The sequence below is a fragment of the Haliaeetus leucocephalus genome, unplaced genomic scaffold, assembly GCF_000737465.1.
Source record: "Haliaeetus leucocephalus isolate CR32 unplaced genomic scaffold, Haliaeetus_leucocephalus-4.0 Scaffold173, whole genome shotgun sequence".
NCBI classification, from domain to species: Eukaryota; Metazoa; Chordata; class Aves; order Accipitriformes; family Accipitridae; genus Haliaeetus; species Haliaeetus leucocephalus.
The window spans coordinates 13,905,242-13,923,654 of NW_010972609.1; the positions used below are offsets into that span (position 1 = coordinate 13,905,242).

The 18,413-nt window shown below is 38.6% G+C and overlaps 1 protein-coding gene across 1 annotated transcript in view; it reads right to left on the reverse strand.

Annotated features, from left to right (window-relative positions):
* Positions 1-2,391: 2,391 nt before the first annotated feature.
* SERGEF (secretion regulating guanine nucleotide exchange factor) overlaps positions 2,392-18,413 on the reverse strand; it is a 164,613-nt gene continuing 148,591 nt past the window's right edge. Inside the window, exon 11 of the mRNA XM_010563847.1 lies at positions 2,392-4,401. Coding sequence (XP_010562149.1) covers positions 4,235-4,401 — 167 coding nt within the window. The 3' untranslated portion in view covers positions 2,392-4,234. The remainder of the gene's footprint in view (positions 4,402-18,413) is intronic.

Here is an 18,413-nt window from a genome sequence, read left to right on the forward strand (position 1 = left end):
CAAGACTTGCCATATGACGTAAAAATATCAGAATTGCTAAGAAAACACAGGGGACTTTTTGGTGAAAACATAACATCACAATTTCAGTGACAAAGATCTGTCATCATCGTGATTTCTAATACAGGGGAAAAGGAAGTGGAAGTCTCAAAATTACTTAAGTCTTGTTTAAATCAGATCCAGATTTCATGGAATTTAAAGCAAAAAATAGTGAGTATTTGATTAAGTGCTGGACTAGGTCACAGGCCTGATCTAAACATTTCTGAGGCTGGAAAGTGAGGACAGATGTTGCTGTTCCAGCTGAAGAGAACTGGAAATTTCAAGATGTGCTATGAATGAGAAAGAAAACCCATTGCAGGTCAATAATTCTTATTATTATTAATAAATAGTGGGAGAGGTGGAACAATAACGTCCAAGAAATAGAATAGATTGTCCCTCATCTCACTCCCACCATACCAGCAGGTTGGAATGCTGCTATCCCTGTATGATTATTCAGTCTTCAGGACCTGTGTCTTGATTCTGTCTTCCCCCTCCACCTTCCTTTTCCCCTATGTTTTAGCTGACTACATCAGGCACTCTGCTGCCATTCATTTAAATGTTCTTCCATGGTCACCTTTCTCCCATACAGTCAAACTGATCTCCTTCATCTGTTTTCCATCCTCATATTTAAGTCTTATGACTCAAAAAATGTCCTATAAAGCAAAATCAAATCATATTCTTCCCCTCCTCCTCAATTTCACTGTGCTCAGCCATGTAACCAAGCAAAAGCTCCTGTCACTCATGCAGAAATGATCTTTATGGTGGTTGCAGATGGCAAGAACTAGTTAGTCGCCACCAGGACTGACAATATGCAGGTAGGGGAGCGAAGTCAGTGTCATGCAAGAAGTGGTGACTGGGCAAACAGGAAGAAAGGCAGGACTTAATTTTTCTTTCAGATGAACACCTTCAAATACAAGGTCCAGCATTCTAAGCAGAAAAGCATCAAGTCACTCAGGAATGCTACACAAAGTCAAATAACAGCAGTGACTGCCAAGCAGCCTGAACAAATCCTACAAGAGATAGAAACTTCTGACACCACACACACATCTTCTACCAACATTCTTTAAAATGGAATAGGAGTGTCTTGCACAGGCGCACATGGAGGTTGCATGAGTAACAACTGCAGATCTCCTAGGACTTTCAACAACAGAAGTACACACAACAGCTTCCTTCTTTCCCTCCACCCTGAAAGCTCTCTGGGCTGAAGGTCAACAGTTCAAAACTTGTTACCCAGCAAAGTTGTGATATTAAGTACACCTTTTCCTCCTCATGAATGTCAGCTCATTGGCAGGTTTGCTTATTTTCAGAAAATGGGAGGGGAAAGCAGCTGCACAGACACTTGCTTACCTTGTTCCAGTGTTATATATATTACAGACCATGTCAGCTTATTTGCATCTGAATGTGAACACAGAATGCTTACGTAAAAGGCTTTCTTTGTTTAGCAGTGAAGACCTGCATAAAGAAGTCTGTCTTTGCACGCACTGCAGAAGCATTGGCATGGCACACACTGGCTCTGCATTTTGCCTTGCAGAGACTGACCTTCTCCATCAGGACATCCACAGGCAACAGTCATAAGGTCTGGACACCAGCAAGGAAAGGATTTTCTTCACTTGATTAGGAGCTTTACACTGTGTGCTCCCTACCTTACGGTAGAAAGCCTTAGCTGATTTTGTACAATGTTTTATTCTGCAAACAAAGCATACTGACATAAAAAACAGGGCATTCATGTCTGAATGAATGAGCAACAACTTGGTTTTGACATTCAACCACGTACCATCTACAATGAATCATTATTCACTCTTCATACTACAGCAGCATCCAGAAGTCCTGACTGACGACAAAGTATTTAGTACATCAAGCTCTCAAGACAAGTCATTACTTCTCAAAGTTTTCAACATATACAGGCAAGACAAAGGAGAGAAAATGCAGTTCTCGCTCTTTCAAAGATGAAGATTGGATGCGGATATGAAACACAAGATCAGAACCAGGAACAAACCAAAGTACTCCTTTCTTTCCTCCTTACCACCCCAAATAATTCTTTGCATTTCCAAAAGTGTGTTTGTGTTACAGATGTGAAGAAGTGAATAACATTTCAAATAACCAAGCTGCATTTATTTGTTACATAATTTGTTGGATTCTTCTGAAATGAACTGCAGCAACAGCATACACGGTCAAAATATGCTCACTACAGTAACCCCTATGTTATAGGGTGCACATACTAGCTGTGATTAATCAAGGAACAGAATTATTTAGAGGGTATGATTACTGAAACAAGATAACACATCTATTCAGTACACAGATTTTGGAGGAAAACAAAGGTAGAAATCTCAGACAGAAGTGCCAAAAAAAGAATTAGAAACTGTTCAGTGCATGTAATAGAAAGGCTGTGGTATCTAGAAAACAGCATTAAGGAGAGTCAATAAATAGCAACTTAGATAAGTAAAAAGTGCAAGAAGTCACAGCCTAGAACAGTATATTACCATGAAGAACCACAACCAACACATGGATTAAAAAAGCCACTTTACAATAGAAGTCTCAATTCTGCACTTTTTGCAGAGGACCTGTTTGATTATTCTTACAGATTCTTTCAGTATCTGTAATATAGTTGTTATAATCAGCTTCACAGTCAGTTCAAGTTTCTCATCCATTGAATAGAAAAAGAAAATGCCTTTGAAAATTAGCCCATGAACTGTAACCACTGTAAAACCAAGGGGGAAAGCAACCCTAGCAGGCCATATGACTACCTTAATTCCTTCCCCCTCATGTGTAAGCTGATACATCATTAGAAAGTCTTCCTGTCCTATTTCCTAAGAGCCCTTCTCTGAGTATTTTGTAATTCTGTAACATTTCTTCCCTGGCAAGCCTGCTTTAAAAATTAAACCACTGTTTGGCAACAGTAGGTCTCATTAAAAGGTGCACTTAGCACACAGTAGTATTCTCTATATTTAGAACTTGAAATACATCAAATACCACAGCAAATGTAACTAACGTGGGTGGTAAACATCCAGTTTAATGGCAGCCACTGTATTTGTGTGAAAAACAGTTTTATAAATAGCTTCCAAAATTCTGCTCAACATAGGCTGCTAATAATACCTGAAGATAATTTACACTTTTTCATTTCTCCAACCAAAACAAGTGTTAGGCCTATGTTCTCTGCCAAGCATTCACCTGGAACAAGTACTGTGGGCATGCTCTGAACAGTAACGCAGCTGGGCTGCAAAACAGATGCGAGAACTAACCTGAAATTATCAGGAGCATTCTGGTCTGCCTTTTAGGCTGGAGAACTTGTAAAAACTTTCTGGTTAGATTTTGATGTCTTCCTATTCAAATGCAGCTGGAAACACAGGAGCTACGTTGGATCAAACTGTCCTCAACAGCTACAACTCACTTGACAGTGAGTCAAGACAAGAACTTTTCTATTGTTTCTAAGGGCTCTTAGAAGTTTTTCTTCCCTAAGCAGTAGCTTCAGAAACTTCAGGTTCGGTTTGCAAGTTAATGATAATTCATGCGGATCTGCATCCCTGTAAATCTATAATAAACTGATGTCTGGCACAGAAGACAATTCCTCAGAAATATTGCTCCTTTCACAGTTTCCCCTTTTACCAGCATTCTCAAGTATATCTCTTTTTTTTTTTTTAAATCCTAATCTTCTGTTTAAAATGTGTGTATGCATCTATTTATGTTCGCTGGCATTTCTCTGTGATGCAAACTGGATTTTCTGAGATGCTAAGAGCTCACAACTCCAGCAGAAGTTGGCAGATGCAACACATGCTCATCATGATGTAAATATACAATAACAAAAGACCAGAAGGGGCCCTATAACTCCACCTTCTCAGACCATTTCCTCAGACTGAATTTATACACTGATGATAAATGATCAAGCAGTCAGTTTCTTCCTCAAAGACTTCTCAGACGAACAAGAAAAAGTAGTTCTTTCTTCAACGGTATCATGTCAAGGCAAAACATTTGTCATTCTATCTGTGGGTAAGAAAGTCAATTGCTGTGAAAAAGGCCCATGACACAATTTAAAAAATATTATAGTTTTCTATGCATACTCGTTCCTTTTAGTCTTAGAAAAAACTTCTGCACTTTCAAAATATTGTTAATCATGGGCAATCCTCTTGTAGCACTTCTGAGCTACACAATCCAAAAGATGTCCATCCACATCCACGATGCTATGGTTTCAGGTGTGATGAGTCTAATGTGGAGTTTGACAAAGAGCCATGGAGTGTCCTGCCCCACATCCAATTAAGATCTGTTCTGTGCAACCAAGAGCTTTGACTGGCTTAGGGACATGAACATTTGCTTCTGTGCCATCACCACACATCCCATGCTCGTTCCATCCCCAAGAGAAGCACCGGCCACCTAAAAGAGAAGATACAAAATACAGAATAAAGACCACAGAAACACAGCAGCTTTGGTTAGTTTTGGGGAGCAGATGTGTCAAGTCATCTTCTAATTATGTTCCAAGAAATTCTGCAAAGATGGGGAAAAATGTTCTGGTTCTCTTGAAAATGTAAATAAACCCAAAAGAATTATTCTCTATCTTGTTCCATATTGCTAACAACATAAGAGAGATTAAAATAACAAAGACATTTGAAAATCACTTAGTAAATACATGGTTCAGTATTTATGCAGAGCCCACAGAAATCTCTCTGCACTTTAAGGACCTTCCCTGAAATGATGTCGAATCCCTGTCTTTCAAGTTCCCCCTGGTAAGCAAAACTATCACAAACCAAGCCCCATGACTTTAATCATTCACAACATGATCTGTAGGATTGGGGAACACAGAGTCACAGAGCAGCCAAATTACATCTCACTCCTACTTTCAAGTTCACATCTCAGCTTTTTCCTTTAAATAAAGTCTTCAACAACTTGCCTTACTCAATTATCCTATCTCTTCTGCTTGCTTTGACATCATTTCTCTGCTTTTATTATCCTTATTTTCCCTCATTATTATTTATTTTTGTAACATCTACTTTTATATCCCAAATCATGATCCATGTATTATTACCCCATAGTACTCTTTCTTGAAGCACAATATGTAAATTTTGTTCTATAAATGGCTGGCATAATAAAAAATCCACCAAAAAAACCCTCTTATTCTGAACTACAAAAGATATTTCTTTCCTATTTTCTTTTCTTTATTTGGCTGTCACAGACTGTGCCTGGGAATTTCTGTAATAAAAAGAAAGCCATCCTGCCATATAATCATGTTTCTGATGCCACTGTTATTTTTGAAAAGCAGCAGGTATTAACAGCATGAAGTACCATTCTGGAGTCCAAATAATGCGAAGAAAAGTGCCAGAATTCACAAAATCCAATTCCAATTCTAAAAGAATTTTACTTTTCAAAATTCAGAAACAGATTATTGTAAAGCTAGCAGGACCATCTTTCTCTCCTGCAAATCCAGTAACATTTCATCATCATCTGTTTTCTTTACATATTAGTATATTAAAGTTCTCTTCCGTAATTAAGTGTAAACATTATTGAAGTCAGATGTAATTAAACAATGACCTTTAATTTTCTTGACAATCTTTTAGGCAATGGAACACAACAAAACACCACTAGAAAGTCACAGTAGGCTAGATACATCTCACCTAATATACAGCAGTTCCGTTATCTTAGAAGGCACCAGATTTTCTCATGACTATGCACACGCAATATTGACAGCCCAACCTGTATCACAAATGCATGTACCTATGCTGCAGAAAAGTACCAAAAAGTAAATGTGTTGCAACATATCCCATTTAAATACCAACAGATCAGAACATCTAAGAGGTTAATTGGAATTTTTTTGTAAGGTTCCAGGTAAAAATATTTATGTAAATATTAACAAGCAGGAAAAAGACATCACAAACCGAGACTAAAGACACATCACAGAAAAATTATTTGGGGGGGTTGGGGGAGGGTGGGTGGGGGGTGGGTGTCAAAGAAAGAAAACCAGCTGCACCTAAGAAAAGGCATTCTTTTGCACAGTTAACCTGTGCACACATGGAACCTGCAGAAGAAGCCTACTTAAAGTGGGAAAACTTCCAAGTTTAATGAAAAGGGAATATAGCATGCCCATATAATAATAAGATGGCTGTGGTAAGCTTTTTGTTACTAGACCACTAGCAATTAGTACAACAACTTGCATGTTTGTGTGGAGACTCACTATATCTGACTAAAGGATTTTTTTATTTATTTTTTTTATCCTGTCCCATCAGGACAAGAGAGAGGAAACAGAAAGTTTTTGGTCACCTTGAATTACAAACTGCTCAATGGAACATTAATGGCATAATAAATATTCAAAGAAACAGCACAGTAGGATATTAACCTCTCAAATTGATAAATATATCCAGTCAAACATCTTTTGAAAAAACATCACAGAAAAATTTACAAGCTAGGAAACCCCCAGATGAGAACATCTCCCCTAAAATAAAGATCACTGAGTCTTTTCCAGCCTTTACTTCTCCAAGAATGTAGAAAGGCCACCAAACAGATCTTTCTACATGACTCCAGTGAGCTCCAAGGTTACTGAAATGGGCTGAGAGTGAAAACTAGCAAAAGAAAAATACAGAGTAACTACGATTTATGAATGGTCTTATACAAAAATGCCTTATACATAGATGAAGATCTAGGCAGAAGTCTGAAGGGATGAAAGGGCAGCTGACAGATACAGAATGACAGGCCACAAAAATGATTCTCATCACCATCAAGTCAGAAGTCGGGAAAGCTAAAAGGCAGAGAATTATTGTTGTGAAAATAAAAGGTATACTATACCATATCTGACTGTAGAAGATTTAGAGAAAGGTTTGCACATTAAAAAAGTCAGATATTACATTTGTGTCAGAGAAAATAGAATTTGCCAAAAATGGAGTCCATTTTTTTATAATAACATATTAACAAAACTTGGAGGAGGGTTGGGCAAAATGGCTGTGGTGACACTGGCCAGGAGGGAACAAGCAGCTGTGTGAATCACTGCAACAGAACCTGAAGTCAATGAAGATCGAAGATAATGAAGCACCTATTAAAAAAATGACATAGAAGGAATATCTGCAGAGTTAAGGAAAGGCCTTCATTAAGGGGAACTAATGGCTAGCCTCTGGACAAAGGGCACCATTTCATTTCAATTCCTTTTCCTTCCCCCACAACCCCCCCCCCCCCCCCCCGCTTTTTTTTTTTTTTTGCTTGTTTTCTTTTTGATTGCTTCTATTCAGTTTATTGCTGATAAAAACCTCAACGCAGCCCCAGCAGCCCTACAAGCTTTCACAAGAAAATTCAATTTTTATGCCTGTGCCAGAGCTTCCCAGGATGAAAGACCATTAGAATGATGTGTATTAATACAGCTACAAATTGCTTCTAACTAAATTTAAAACAAGCACTGTAGCATGTTCTCAAACCAAATGATTTGTGTTTGGTGAGGTGAGGAGGGAAAGTTGCTCCATGTCACTGATGAAATGAAACAGCACAATACATCGCATTCACCTCTTCCCTTTTAAAACATAAATACTCGAAGTACAAATGAAACCACAGAACTCACATGGCAACGCAGCATAATCCCAAGGGAATTTCACTTGAGTTCACAGTCACACTATTGAAAGTCTAGAGTAAGACTATGCAGGGTGGTCACACAAAACAAGGGGCTACTGCCCTCCTTATATTTTCAATAATTATGTAGGCTTTTTTTCAAGGTAACTGAAGTGACAACTGCAATCCACAGGTTGATTAAACTGGAGAAAAGTACTTGTAGGTAAAATAAAGCTGCAGCATATTGGACAGAAGACAGGATTCTGGGAAAAGTGGAGGATTTAGAGTTGCTCCTCATTGCTGAGTACTCTGTTCTTCCAATGAGAAGAATCAACGTTAGCAAATAAGATGCTCTGGGTGAGATCCACTGCACTTAACTTCAGCCACCTAAAAATCAAGCAACTTAGCTACAGATCATTATTCTCTAGTTTTCCTCAAGAGCCAACGGAGTCATCTACATCTCTCTAACAGGCAATTAATCTTATCCAAACACTGGTGTCAAAATCAAATCTATCTCACTGGTGACTATAGAGGGAGACCAAGTGATTGTCTTAGCCTAGGCATATCAGTTTTAAACAGATGAAGACAGGTTATGATAAATCACATCCTTGCAATTGGTCTGAAGGTAAAGCAAGGGAAAACTGGAAACAAGGAAGCTACAAATATCACTGCAGCCTAGTTTCAAGCTACAGTCTGCTTCTAAACCAGCCTGTGCCCTGGAGGCTTATCACTGAAATCTTTAAAAGCTTTCCTCTTTTCTGTTTCTCTTCCCCCACTCTTCCAACCACACAAATAAACAGAAGCTGGCTTTAAAGACAATCCAAGTATCTTGAAACCAAGCTATTCATTGGACAGCTTCAATTTTAAGGATCTGTTAAAATGTTTTAGTACAGCTCCATTTTATAAGTTCTGTGCTCTTAGCAATACTCCACAATACCTCAAATTATTATTATTTTTTTAACCTTAAATTATTGCTACTCTACAGATGTTTATAGATAAAGTTACAGTAGGCAAGACATCAGCCCAGGGCAAGTCAAAGCACTTTAAACATCATAAGGGCTGGACCATGAACAAAATTCAGGTGTCTCAGCCATCCCCCCTTGGCTATCTGAAAGCATTCAAAACCTCACAAGGAACAATGTAACACTACACAGAAGGAGATTTAGACCATACTTCTCCCAAGGAGTTGTAAAACACAAGCGAATAAGTATTCCTATTTTTTCAGGACATCTGGCAATCCAGCTGTCACGTAAAATAAAAGGAAAGAAATATCCCTCTAAACTTTTGTATTTTTGTTAGCAACAATTCTGTCATTAGCACAAAAGTTTTGCAATTTTAGAACATAAGAAACAGGGTTGATACCAATTGTTTGCTGTAGAAAAACATGGAAACGTATTAGTAACTACAGGGAAAGTCTAAGCATTCTGCAAAATCTTATTAAAGGCAAAGTTTGGTAAGTGGAATATAAGATGACATGATCCCAAAACATTATATGGTACCTCCAAAAGTAGAAAACAACTAAGAGATTCATATAGAGCCAGTTTTATTATGGAGCTACGTTTGTACCCACATTTTCAAGCAGCAAGCTGTCGTGTGCTTCAGGCAGCCCATCCAGTTGCTGCTGGAGTTGCTCAGGACCACAACCCTCAGAAATGCATGTCTGACTTTACAGTAAGCAAGTTCGATAAAAGTCACAGGCATTGCAGTGCTAACACAACATACATATAGGAAACAACATACATTTTTTATATTAAGTACAAAGTCACAGTGCTAAAGACACACTGATTTCAAAGTTAGCCTCCAGTTGACAATCTGTCCTCACTCCACCTTTACATCATTAGCAGCCCTCCCCAGGCAGTAGACCTTGACCGCTCAGTCCCCTCCTCAGCAGTGGTTTTACACAAGTGAAAAATCAGATTACTTCAGGTCATGCATCTGTGGTTCATCCTGGTACCTGGAAAGAACAAATTCCAATGGCCTCAAACAGCTACTCATAACAAATGCACGAAGCCTGCATGATATGGACTTCTCCAACTTGGTGCTCTAAACTAATCTTACACGAGGTTTTTTTGTTTGGTTGTTTTTTTTTTTACAGCAGAAGCACTGTCTTGTTAGTCAGGCCTTCTCTCTGCCTATACTTGTATATTGTGTAATACAGCAGGACTTCAAACTGGGTCAGGGCCTCAAGGCCAACTGTCAAAATAGCCAACTACAATATACAACTATTAGGGAGAGTCAGAAAATCAACTTGAGTATACAAGATGCCTAGTATGGCTTAGGGAGCCACGGTGGTATGTGGAGTACTGTAAAACGGAGCAATAAGGCTACACATGTCTTCTGAAATTAATTTCATTTGGGAGAGTCTAATTTCTAGTATCTCCTTCAATATCAGTATCTATCCCACAAATGGCAAACAGAAGAGCAGTACAGAGCACATCTAATCTTTTCTATCCTCATTTCGATAGCATACAAATAGCTGAGAGTTACAAAACAGGAAGGGGAAAGAATCATGTTTATGATAATATAATTTCCGAGCGTGCAGTGAAGGGCAATGTAGCACATCTGGCGTGGCTGGAAAACTGTATATGGGGAGGGAGTCCAACATACAGCAATGCAGAGAAGTAGGGAAAGATACAGTAAAAATGGCACTTACCAAAAAAAAAGCCTTAGCAGTTTCCTACAAACATGCTGTGCATTCACCCATGCACTGTTTCAAGCATCAGGCAAATAACATAACTGAGCCTGTTCACTAGAGGTAGTGCTACCTTGCTAATATACAATGACAATAGAAATTTTGTTCTGTTCTCACAGCGCACTTCAAAGCAGGAGCTGAATGGCTCACCACACAAATTAATATGCATCTATTTAAAAGACTCATTCCATGTTACATCAAACAAGCCACAGTTTAGGTTACCATTCAGGCTAGTTTATGATGGGTTTTATTTTTTCCTTCTCAGTTATGCATTGCCATTTTGAAGACAAAAACATGAGGAAGAAATTCACAAAACTATATCCCAGAATTTAAAAACAACATACTTGGTACTACAGATTTCTTGGGCTGCATCTTTACAATTTCTGTGGCGAAACTGAAGTCCTTTAAGATGGACATGTTTGCTTTGCTGTGCGTAGGTAGTAAGGAGAGAAATCTACTGCAAGGATTAACTGCTCACGTTTCTGTTTTCAGAGGGAAACACAAATGGGACTTATTATGACTAAAGCTCACGGGTGCTGCGCAAGGTTTTCCTTTTGGTTTTACTCAAACATGTCAATTCCTTCCCAACAGGAAAGCATCTCCAACTCAACACAGAACAAAACCTGGGCTCACGACTTTGTGCAAGACTGAACGTATCTGGTCCACTGACAATACATGAGGATTATATCATACATGAAGCAGCTGCAGTGCAGAGAGGATTAAGCATTAAAGATGCTTTTTTTTACACCTGTAGAAGACAAGAAAATCTTTAAATTCTGCTCTTTTAAGTACAGGACAAAAACACCTGGGAGAAATTAGTTAATGGAGAGATTTGTCCTGAGGCTCTGAACATGGCATTAATGTCTTCTCCATCAGAATTATCAGGCATGGCAGAGAGTGACATTCATTCAGAACTTACATCCCTGCCTCTGAAAATGACAGGCATTAAACGTGTCACAGTGCTTTAACTTTGTATGACCAGAACTAGGCAATCATGATCTCACCACAGAGCCAGAGACTGCAGTCTCATGACCCTCTGTATGATGTGAAACAGAACATACAGAAAATACCTTATTCTGAGTGCTTAGTAAGAGGTTGTCCATGCAAAATAAAATGGATGAAGAGGTATGTCAAAGCACATCTAGAAGGGTGCGAGTCATTCAAGTGTCCCATAGGACCATACAGTGCCATGGCCATTTGCATCCATGTATTCTGGGCATAAAGCATTACCATTTCAAATTTACACACACTTTAAACTGAGGTAAATGATTATACAAAGAAAAGGAGGGGACAGTTGTGATTCATTCTGACCTAGAACATGACATCCAAGACCTAGAATCGAAGGCCATCTTCAGCACAGGCCTAGGAAAAGTAATAGATGATAAAAAGTTCAGTGATGAACGCAGAAGCAAGAATCTGACAAACCCCTCAAACTGCATTACAGTACTACGTGTAGTTTTCAAAGCACTAAGCAAATCACAGAGCAGAAGAAGGTACAGATGGGAAGATGAGCAGCAGCATGCAGGTGAAACAGTGCTTCCTCCTACTTCACTGGCTGAAGTCAGAAACAAGAGACCCCACTGGGCTCTCGGGAACCGTCTCCTCAAGAAAGAGCAGCTAGGCTGGAAAAGAATATTTTGGAAATGCTTTGGTGCTTAACACATTTTATAAAGCAACATTTTGTATCATACATTGGTCTATTTACAAGTACATAGTTTTAAGGAGATCATGCAGACCAGGCTATATATGGATGTCAGTCCTTGGCAGCTTATAAAAAATACTTATGATACAACAAAAGGTAAAAAGATATTCCATGTGGTCACATTTACCTACAATTTCTTCTTATCTGACTGCTATTCTCTTCCCCTGAAGGGTTGTTTGCACTGAGCAAAAGTGAGCTTTCTGGCATTTATCTCTGAAGGTGTCCTTTTCTGCAGAACACAATTCTCTAACACAGAACCAAGAAGTGCAATGTGTAAACCTTCCCTATGGACATCTTCTGTAAAATAGCTTTGTGTTTAAATGGGCTTTAGTTTGGACTTTTCCCCTTTCATTTTCCCTTATCAATTGCAAGGCTGCATTTTGGTCAAGTTTCAAGACACATGATATGAATGTGCATTACTGTTGAGTGAAGTCTAAAAATACTGCTTCTTGATATTAAACAAGTGAGGGCTTTTTTCCCATGCTTAACAAGTAATCTGAGGTGAAGTCCAGAAGTCATAAGCTAAAGTGTTAGAAATGCGAAGAGAAAAATCAAGGAAACAAGTGGTCACTGAGTTTCTCAGTTTCCTTCTTACTGATTGAACTAGTAGATTTTCTCACAGCTAGGCAAACTTTGTCTCAGAACAAAAGTAGTTGCAACTCAGCAGTGACATTATTAGGATGCCTTACTTTACAAAGTTTCAAGTTGTAATCTTAGCATAACACAATGGCTCCGATGATGGCTCCCCTGCAAGCATCACAGTGTAGTTTTAACAGTGACAGCACTGTAATACATGTGTACCCGTGAGAGCTTTAAAATACCTAGCTTGATACAAGCTATAGCATAGCTGTAGTTGGAGAGAGCTCAGGATGAACGAACCCTCCTTTCTGGGCAGGATTTGTGGATTACGTTTCCTCTGTGCTGCAACTGTTGTACTTGAGTTAACCTACATGTATCTGGTTCAAGTGTGCCTATACCACACTGTACTGTAGTGCAAGCGCACATCTAATAAAACTCCTATGGGTCACGTGCCTTGTCTGTCTCAGTTTTTGTGCCTATTGTTATAGGGATCCTTATACTCGCCTTAGACTCAGGGTCTAAACAGGCTAACTCAAGATCTAGTCAGTTACAACAATGTTTGGGTCATTTGAGCACCTAGAAAAAGAGCAAAAAGCAAATGACTTGGTAACATCCCCATGTTAACATTGCTGCCACTTAAAACCATCATTGCCCTCTATCTCATATAACATAGTTCTGTGAACTAACGGCATCCCTTTCAAAGAAGAAAATAGAGAGATAGTTGATAGAGCTGTAACAAAAGATGAAAGTAAGAAAAGAAAACAAAACAAAAAAACCAAACAAAAAACCCCACCAAACCATGATTCAGACTTCAAACACAGTCCTGAAAGAGATTTACTTCAAGTGTGTGCACCAAAGGCATGTCACATTTGCTCAAGGGGGCAGATGAAACACAATGTTTTTACCTAAGGTTAGCTCTGCAGGGCTGGGCTTGTGGTAACTTTCAGTTGCAAGTAAAACAGTAGCTGACTACTGAAGAAACCACTTAAAAAAACCCAAACCCAAACAAACCCCAAACAAGCTGCAAAGTAATACCACCATAAACTGCACCCTCGGTCCCATCAACATGGCTAAGCCATTGCTCTGATTTCAGAGAGGGTTTTCAGGGTCTACGGTAAAGCAGAACCCAAGTGTTCTAGCTCTTCCCATTTCTTAAAGTTAGGAAAAGATTGGAAACTTGAGCCATATCACCTAGTCAAGAAACTTATGCAAAGTAATGAGCCAAATACCAGGGGGGAGACACAAATTTTGTTTCCTCTCCCAGGTAACCAACAGCCAGGAAGACCAGGACCTTAGGAATAACACCTCTTATTTTTTTAGCTGTACTTTTAGAGCAATATTTTATATTTTAGTAAGTGTTCTGGAAAAAATAAGCAAATGGTCAATATTGGATATAAAAGTAGTAGTGGGATAATAGGCTTTGTCAGGTATAATTAAATAATAAGCATCATACCATAAGAATTAAAAACACTCAGGAAGACAATCAAAGCAGACAGCTTCAAAAAAGAAGTGCACAGAAGGCAGGATTGAATCTGTTTCTCCAAACATCAGTTCAAAATCATACATGACTGTTGAGTGAAGTCTGGAAGAATTTCTTGTTGATATTAAGCAAAGGAAGAGTTCTTTCACATCAACATCTGTTAAAACCAAAGACTAGTTCACTTAGATAAAAACAGATTTTGACATACTTTTCTGGTGCAGAACAAAGATTCTGGGCAAGATGTAAAGCACAGCTTGCTAACTTTTACCTTTTCACATCTGTACGGACAAATTTCACTCTATTCTCCTTTACTTTTATTCATTAAGCTATTTAATAACAAAGCCCTAATCCTTGTTAAAAAAAAAAAGTTGTTCAGTTTCAATACTGACCTGGCAAAACCTGAGCATTTCGAGCAACACACAGGACTAAAGAGACCCTAGCACTGAAGTGGAATGGAGTACCTAAGGGTGTGCAAACAAACCTTTTACAAACTCAGGCCATTTAGTCAGGGAATAACCCTGCTGCAGGATGGCTTCTCCACATTTCTACCTTCAGCCTCCTCTGTGGGTCAGATGTCCGTACACTTATTCTTCACACCACTCTTGCCTAATCTTCCCTAGAAGTGAGAAAGACTGGGAAGGAAATGCAGGCAGAATTTGGCATACCATTGGGTGTCAAGCAACACCATTTGAATTGTTCTGATTAGGAAAGGCAAACAACATCTCTGCCACATAGGGTTCAAGGTACATTTTGGAGACACCTCAACACTTTGCCTCCATCAGTATTAACATGCACCTAAATTCTGAATTGGGGGCAGCTCCTTAAGTAGAGGGAATGTATCAAGTCAGTAATTGGAAGAAGGCAAGCACAAAAGAGAGTCCTGAGATAAAAACCTCCTGCAATTAATACTGCAGAGGTGTTTTCTGAAAGTTTCTGCTCTAGCACATTTTTTTCTGGACCCTGGCAAAATAGCCATAATGAAAACAGCATTCATGCATCAGGTGCAGGGATCTGAGGTTGGAATGTAAAATCTGCCTTTGGCACAGTGACAGGAAGAACAGCTGATGGGCAGAGGGATTCAGAGGCCCCATGCCAGCTCCAGAAGGTCAGAGGACCAGAATGGACAACACAAGCTGGGTCCCTGAGATGCCGTTTGGCGCTATCCCATCTGATCCTCTGCCTCTGGGAGAAGAGGAAACGAGCTGGAAACAAGACAGGAATATCTGGCACCATTTTGGAACTACTATATCTGTCAGGGACCTGGGATAACAAAGTATTCTTCAGAATTAAAAAAAAAAAAAACCACCAACAATAAAAAAACCCTAACTCTATCTCTGAAAGAATATTTGACCAAATTAAGAATTCAAGAGCTTTGGTCTCCTCGCTTTGGACGAAGCAGAAACACTGGAAATACAGCGTCTCCTTCATGCCTTGGCCTCACTGCTCTTTCCTGTGTCCATGTAGAAAGCCAGTTTCTTCCATCTTATAGTTGACACTAGGCTAATCACAAAGCAGGAGCAGCTATAGAAAGCAACCTAGAAAGCAAGCTAAACAGAAAAGAATTAGTTAGAATTTAAGGCTACATGTGGCACTAAGACAAATCTTTATCATTACTCCCAAAGAAAAAGTAATAGCATGAAAAGCTTTTAAGGTATGAATAATATTACCGAGAAAATAGTGTAAAAGACTAAAACCAAATCAGCCCAAACTTCTGGTGAAACTGCAAGCTTCAGTTTGCATCAAGAAAAGCAATACCTGATATGCATGTGTGTCCACATATAACATACAAACAAATGAATGCTATACAAAGTAGTTCTCACTAACCTGCAATATGAATATGACAGAAGCTGAATTCATTCTTTAAACTGCTGGAAAACAGAACAACCAAATATGAAGACAACAGTCAGACAATGTTGAGATGTCTCCTTAAATAACTTTAAAACTGTTTTTCTCTGACTCTGCTTCAAAGGTCTTGTGATAACTTAAAGCTTGCTGAATACCAATAATGAAAATATTTCTTGTACAGTACAGCCAAGAGATCTTTACTCTTCAAGATCATTTACTAAACACAGCTATTAGTTCTGTTCATGGGTGAACCAAAATGCCATTTTCTTGACACTGGAGGCTTCTTAAATCTACCCAGCAATAGACAAAGCAAGAATAAGAATTTTAAGTGTCCAATCAACTTTGCAGAATTGACTCACGTTCCCAAATCATTCAAACACTTAAAAATGCTATCTTTTCCTAAATTAGAGCTTTTTTGTGTGTGTGTGATTATCAGCATTTTAAAGCTCTCCATATAACTTTTGATACGGTAAGGTTAAAAATAAAGACCATAATCTTTATTTAAAAATACTACAAAGGATACAAGAACCAACCAGGTCAAGGTATTTTAGGATGACCACAGCCACCCATTGTCTTTATCAATTTACTGTCCAAAAAAAGAGAGCAAGAAGAATTACAACACAACTGGCAATACTACACTTAACATTCGTGTTTGTAAAATATTTGTATGTACATATACACACAGGCATACATACGTTCTACAGAAAACATATATATTATTATGGATCTTGCATAGGCAAATAGAGGAGACATGTATCTGGTACCTACATAGATAGATGTATGAAGTAGCCAGCATCTTGGCTGTTGCCGGAGAGAGCTAAGTCCAAATTGTAAAAAACTTTTCAACAGTGAAGTGACATAACTTTGAAACAGAAAGATGTACTGCCCATTTACCACTGCTTCATTACTGGCTCGCATCTCACTCCATCACCCTTCACAGTCAATAATGCCCGTCTCAGGCCTGGTTATCTTTTGCAGAACTCTTTGCTTAACAGATTTCATGCTTTGGGACCTTGGATTAGTAGCAACACACAACATGACTTCTCTTTCTGCACACATCCCTCTGCAGATGATCATTATTGATTTGGAGTACCTCAGTTTCTGGAAGTGGGATTCCATTTGTCTAAGCCCAGAACATCTATGGTGCATCTACTTACATGTATGTACATATCCATCCTTCACCTAGGCACCTAACTCATTTCGTACTCAAGTGACAAACAGGCACTTTTCAGAGTGGTGTTCATCTCATCCAAAGCAAATACTTAAGTCAAAAGAATCCTTCTACCACCCTTTTACTCATCTCTTCCTCTCCACTGTCTACAGATATCTGCCTAGCTCAGACATAGTTTAAAGTCAAAGCAGACAAATTTTGCCCTAGCTGCCCAGCCCAAGCTGCTTTAAAAACTTGTTGTCAGAAGACATTGAGCTTTCTGAAAAATAAGATACTTCAAAGGCAAAATCAGAAACCCACTGAGATTTCAGGTGCCTCCAAAATCTTTAAACAGTTTTGAGAATATAGATGTAAACTAATCTTCTAAAATGTCACGTATACACAGTCAACCCAAAATGCTGTCTTGTTGACAAAACCTTCTATAGCATGATGATCAGCACTGCATTAGGTGCCACTTCAGTAAACAGCATGATCTATCTTTATAGTTTTACTGCATCTTTGGTATCTAGCTGGTTCAAATATACACTATAGGAAAGGAAAAGAAGCAAGGTCTTAATTCAAAGGCAGTTAAAGTTGTGCATGATTAAATTTAAAGGGGACTTCAGAAGTTTATTCAGCTGCCTGATAGATTAAGTTTGTTCCCAATTTCTGCATGAGAATGCCTATTACTATGGAGGAAAAACACGACACTTCAGAAATTTCTTAGGAAATAGGAATTCTTTTTGTGTCTAAGTAGTAGCTCTTTATTATTTAGAACTGTCTTTAAATCACTATGTTGAAATATGGTTCCGTTAATTTCAGTGGCTCTGATTTTCAACACCTCTTCCTGCCAATGTGTCTTGCTGAAAGGTTGCTGATGGAACTGTTTACTTTCCAGCATGAAAGGCTATCCTTTTCAGAAATTTCTTAGGAGATTCTTCTAATTAATTAGTCTACAGTTCCCATACCACTTTATTTCATTCTTTTTTAAATTAGGTTGTGGGGTTTTTTGTTTGCTTGGAGGTTTTTTGTTAGTTTTAGAAAGCTCCCAAAACTCTTGCAGGCAGAAACATTTCTTGCGCTCTCTGCAAGAAATGCTTTTTGGATGCTTTTGCTACTGAGAAATTTTTTGGCTCTCCAGAGGACAATTAAACAATAACAACTTTGTATTCATTCCAAAGTGTAATTCTACTTTTGAAGATTTCATTTGACTAACATAGAATCATAGAATCATTTAGGTTGGAAAAGACCTTTAAGATCATTGAGTTCAACCATCAACCATCCCCACTAAACCATGTCCTATAGTGCCTTGTCTACATGCTTTTTGAACATGATACCGACCACAACTTTTAATCCACAAGGCAACATACGTCAACTTCAGCTTTGTGTCAGCATGCACTGGCTAGACCCAAGTCCC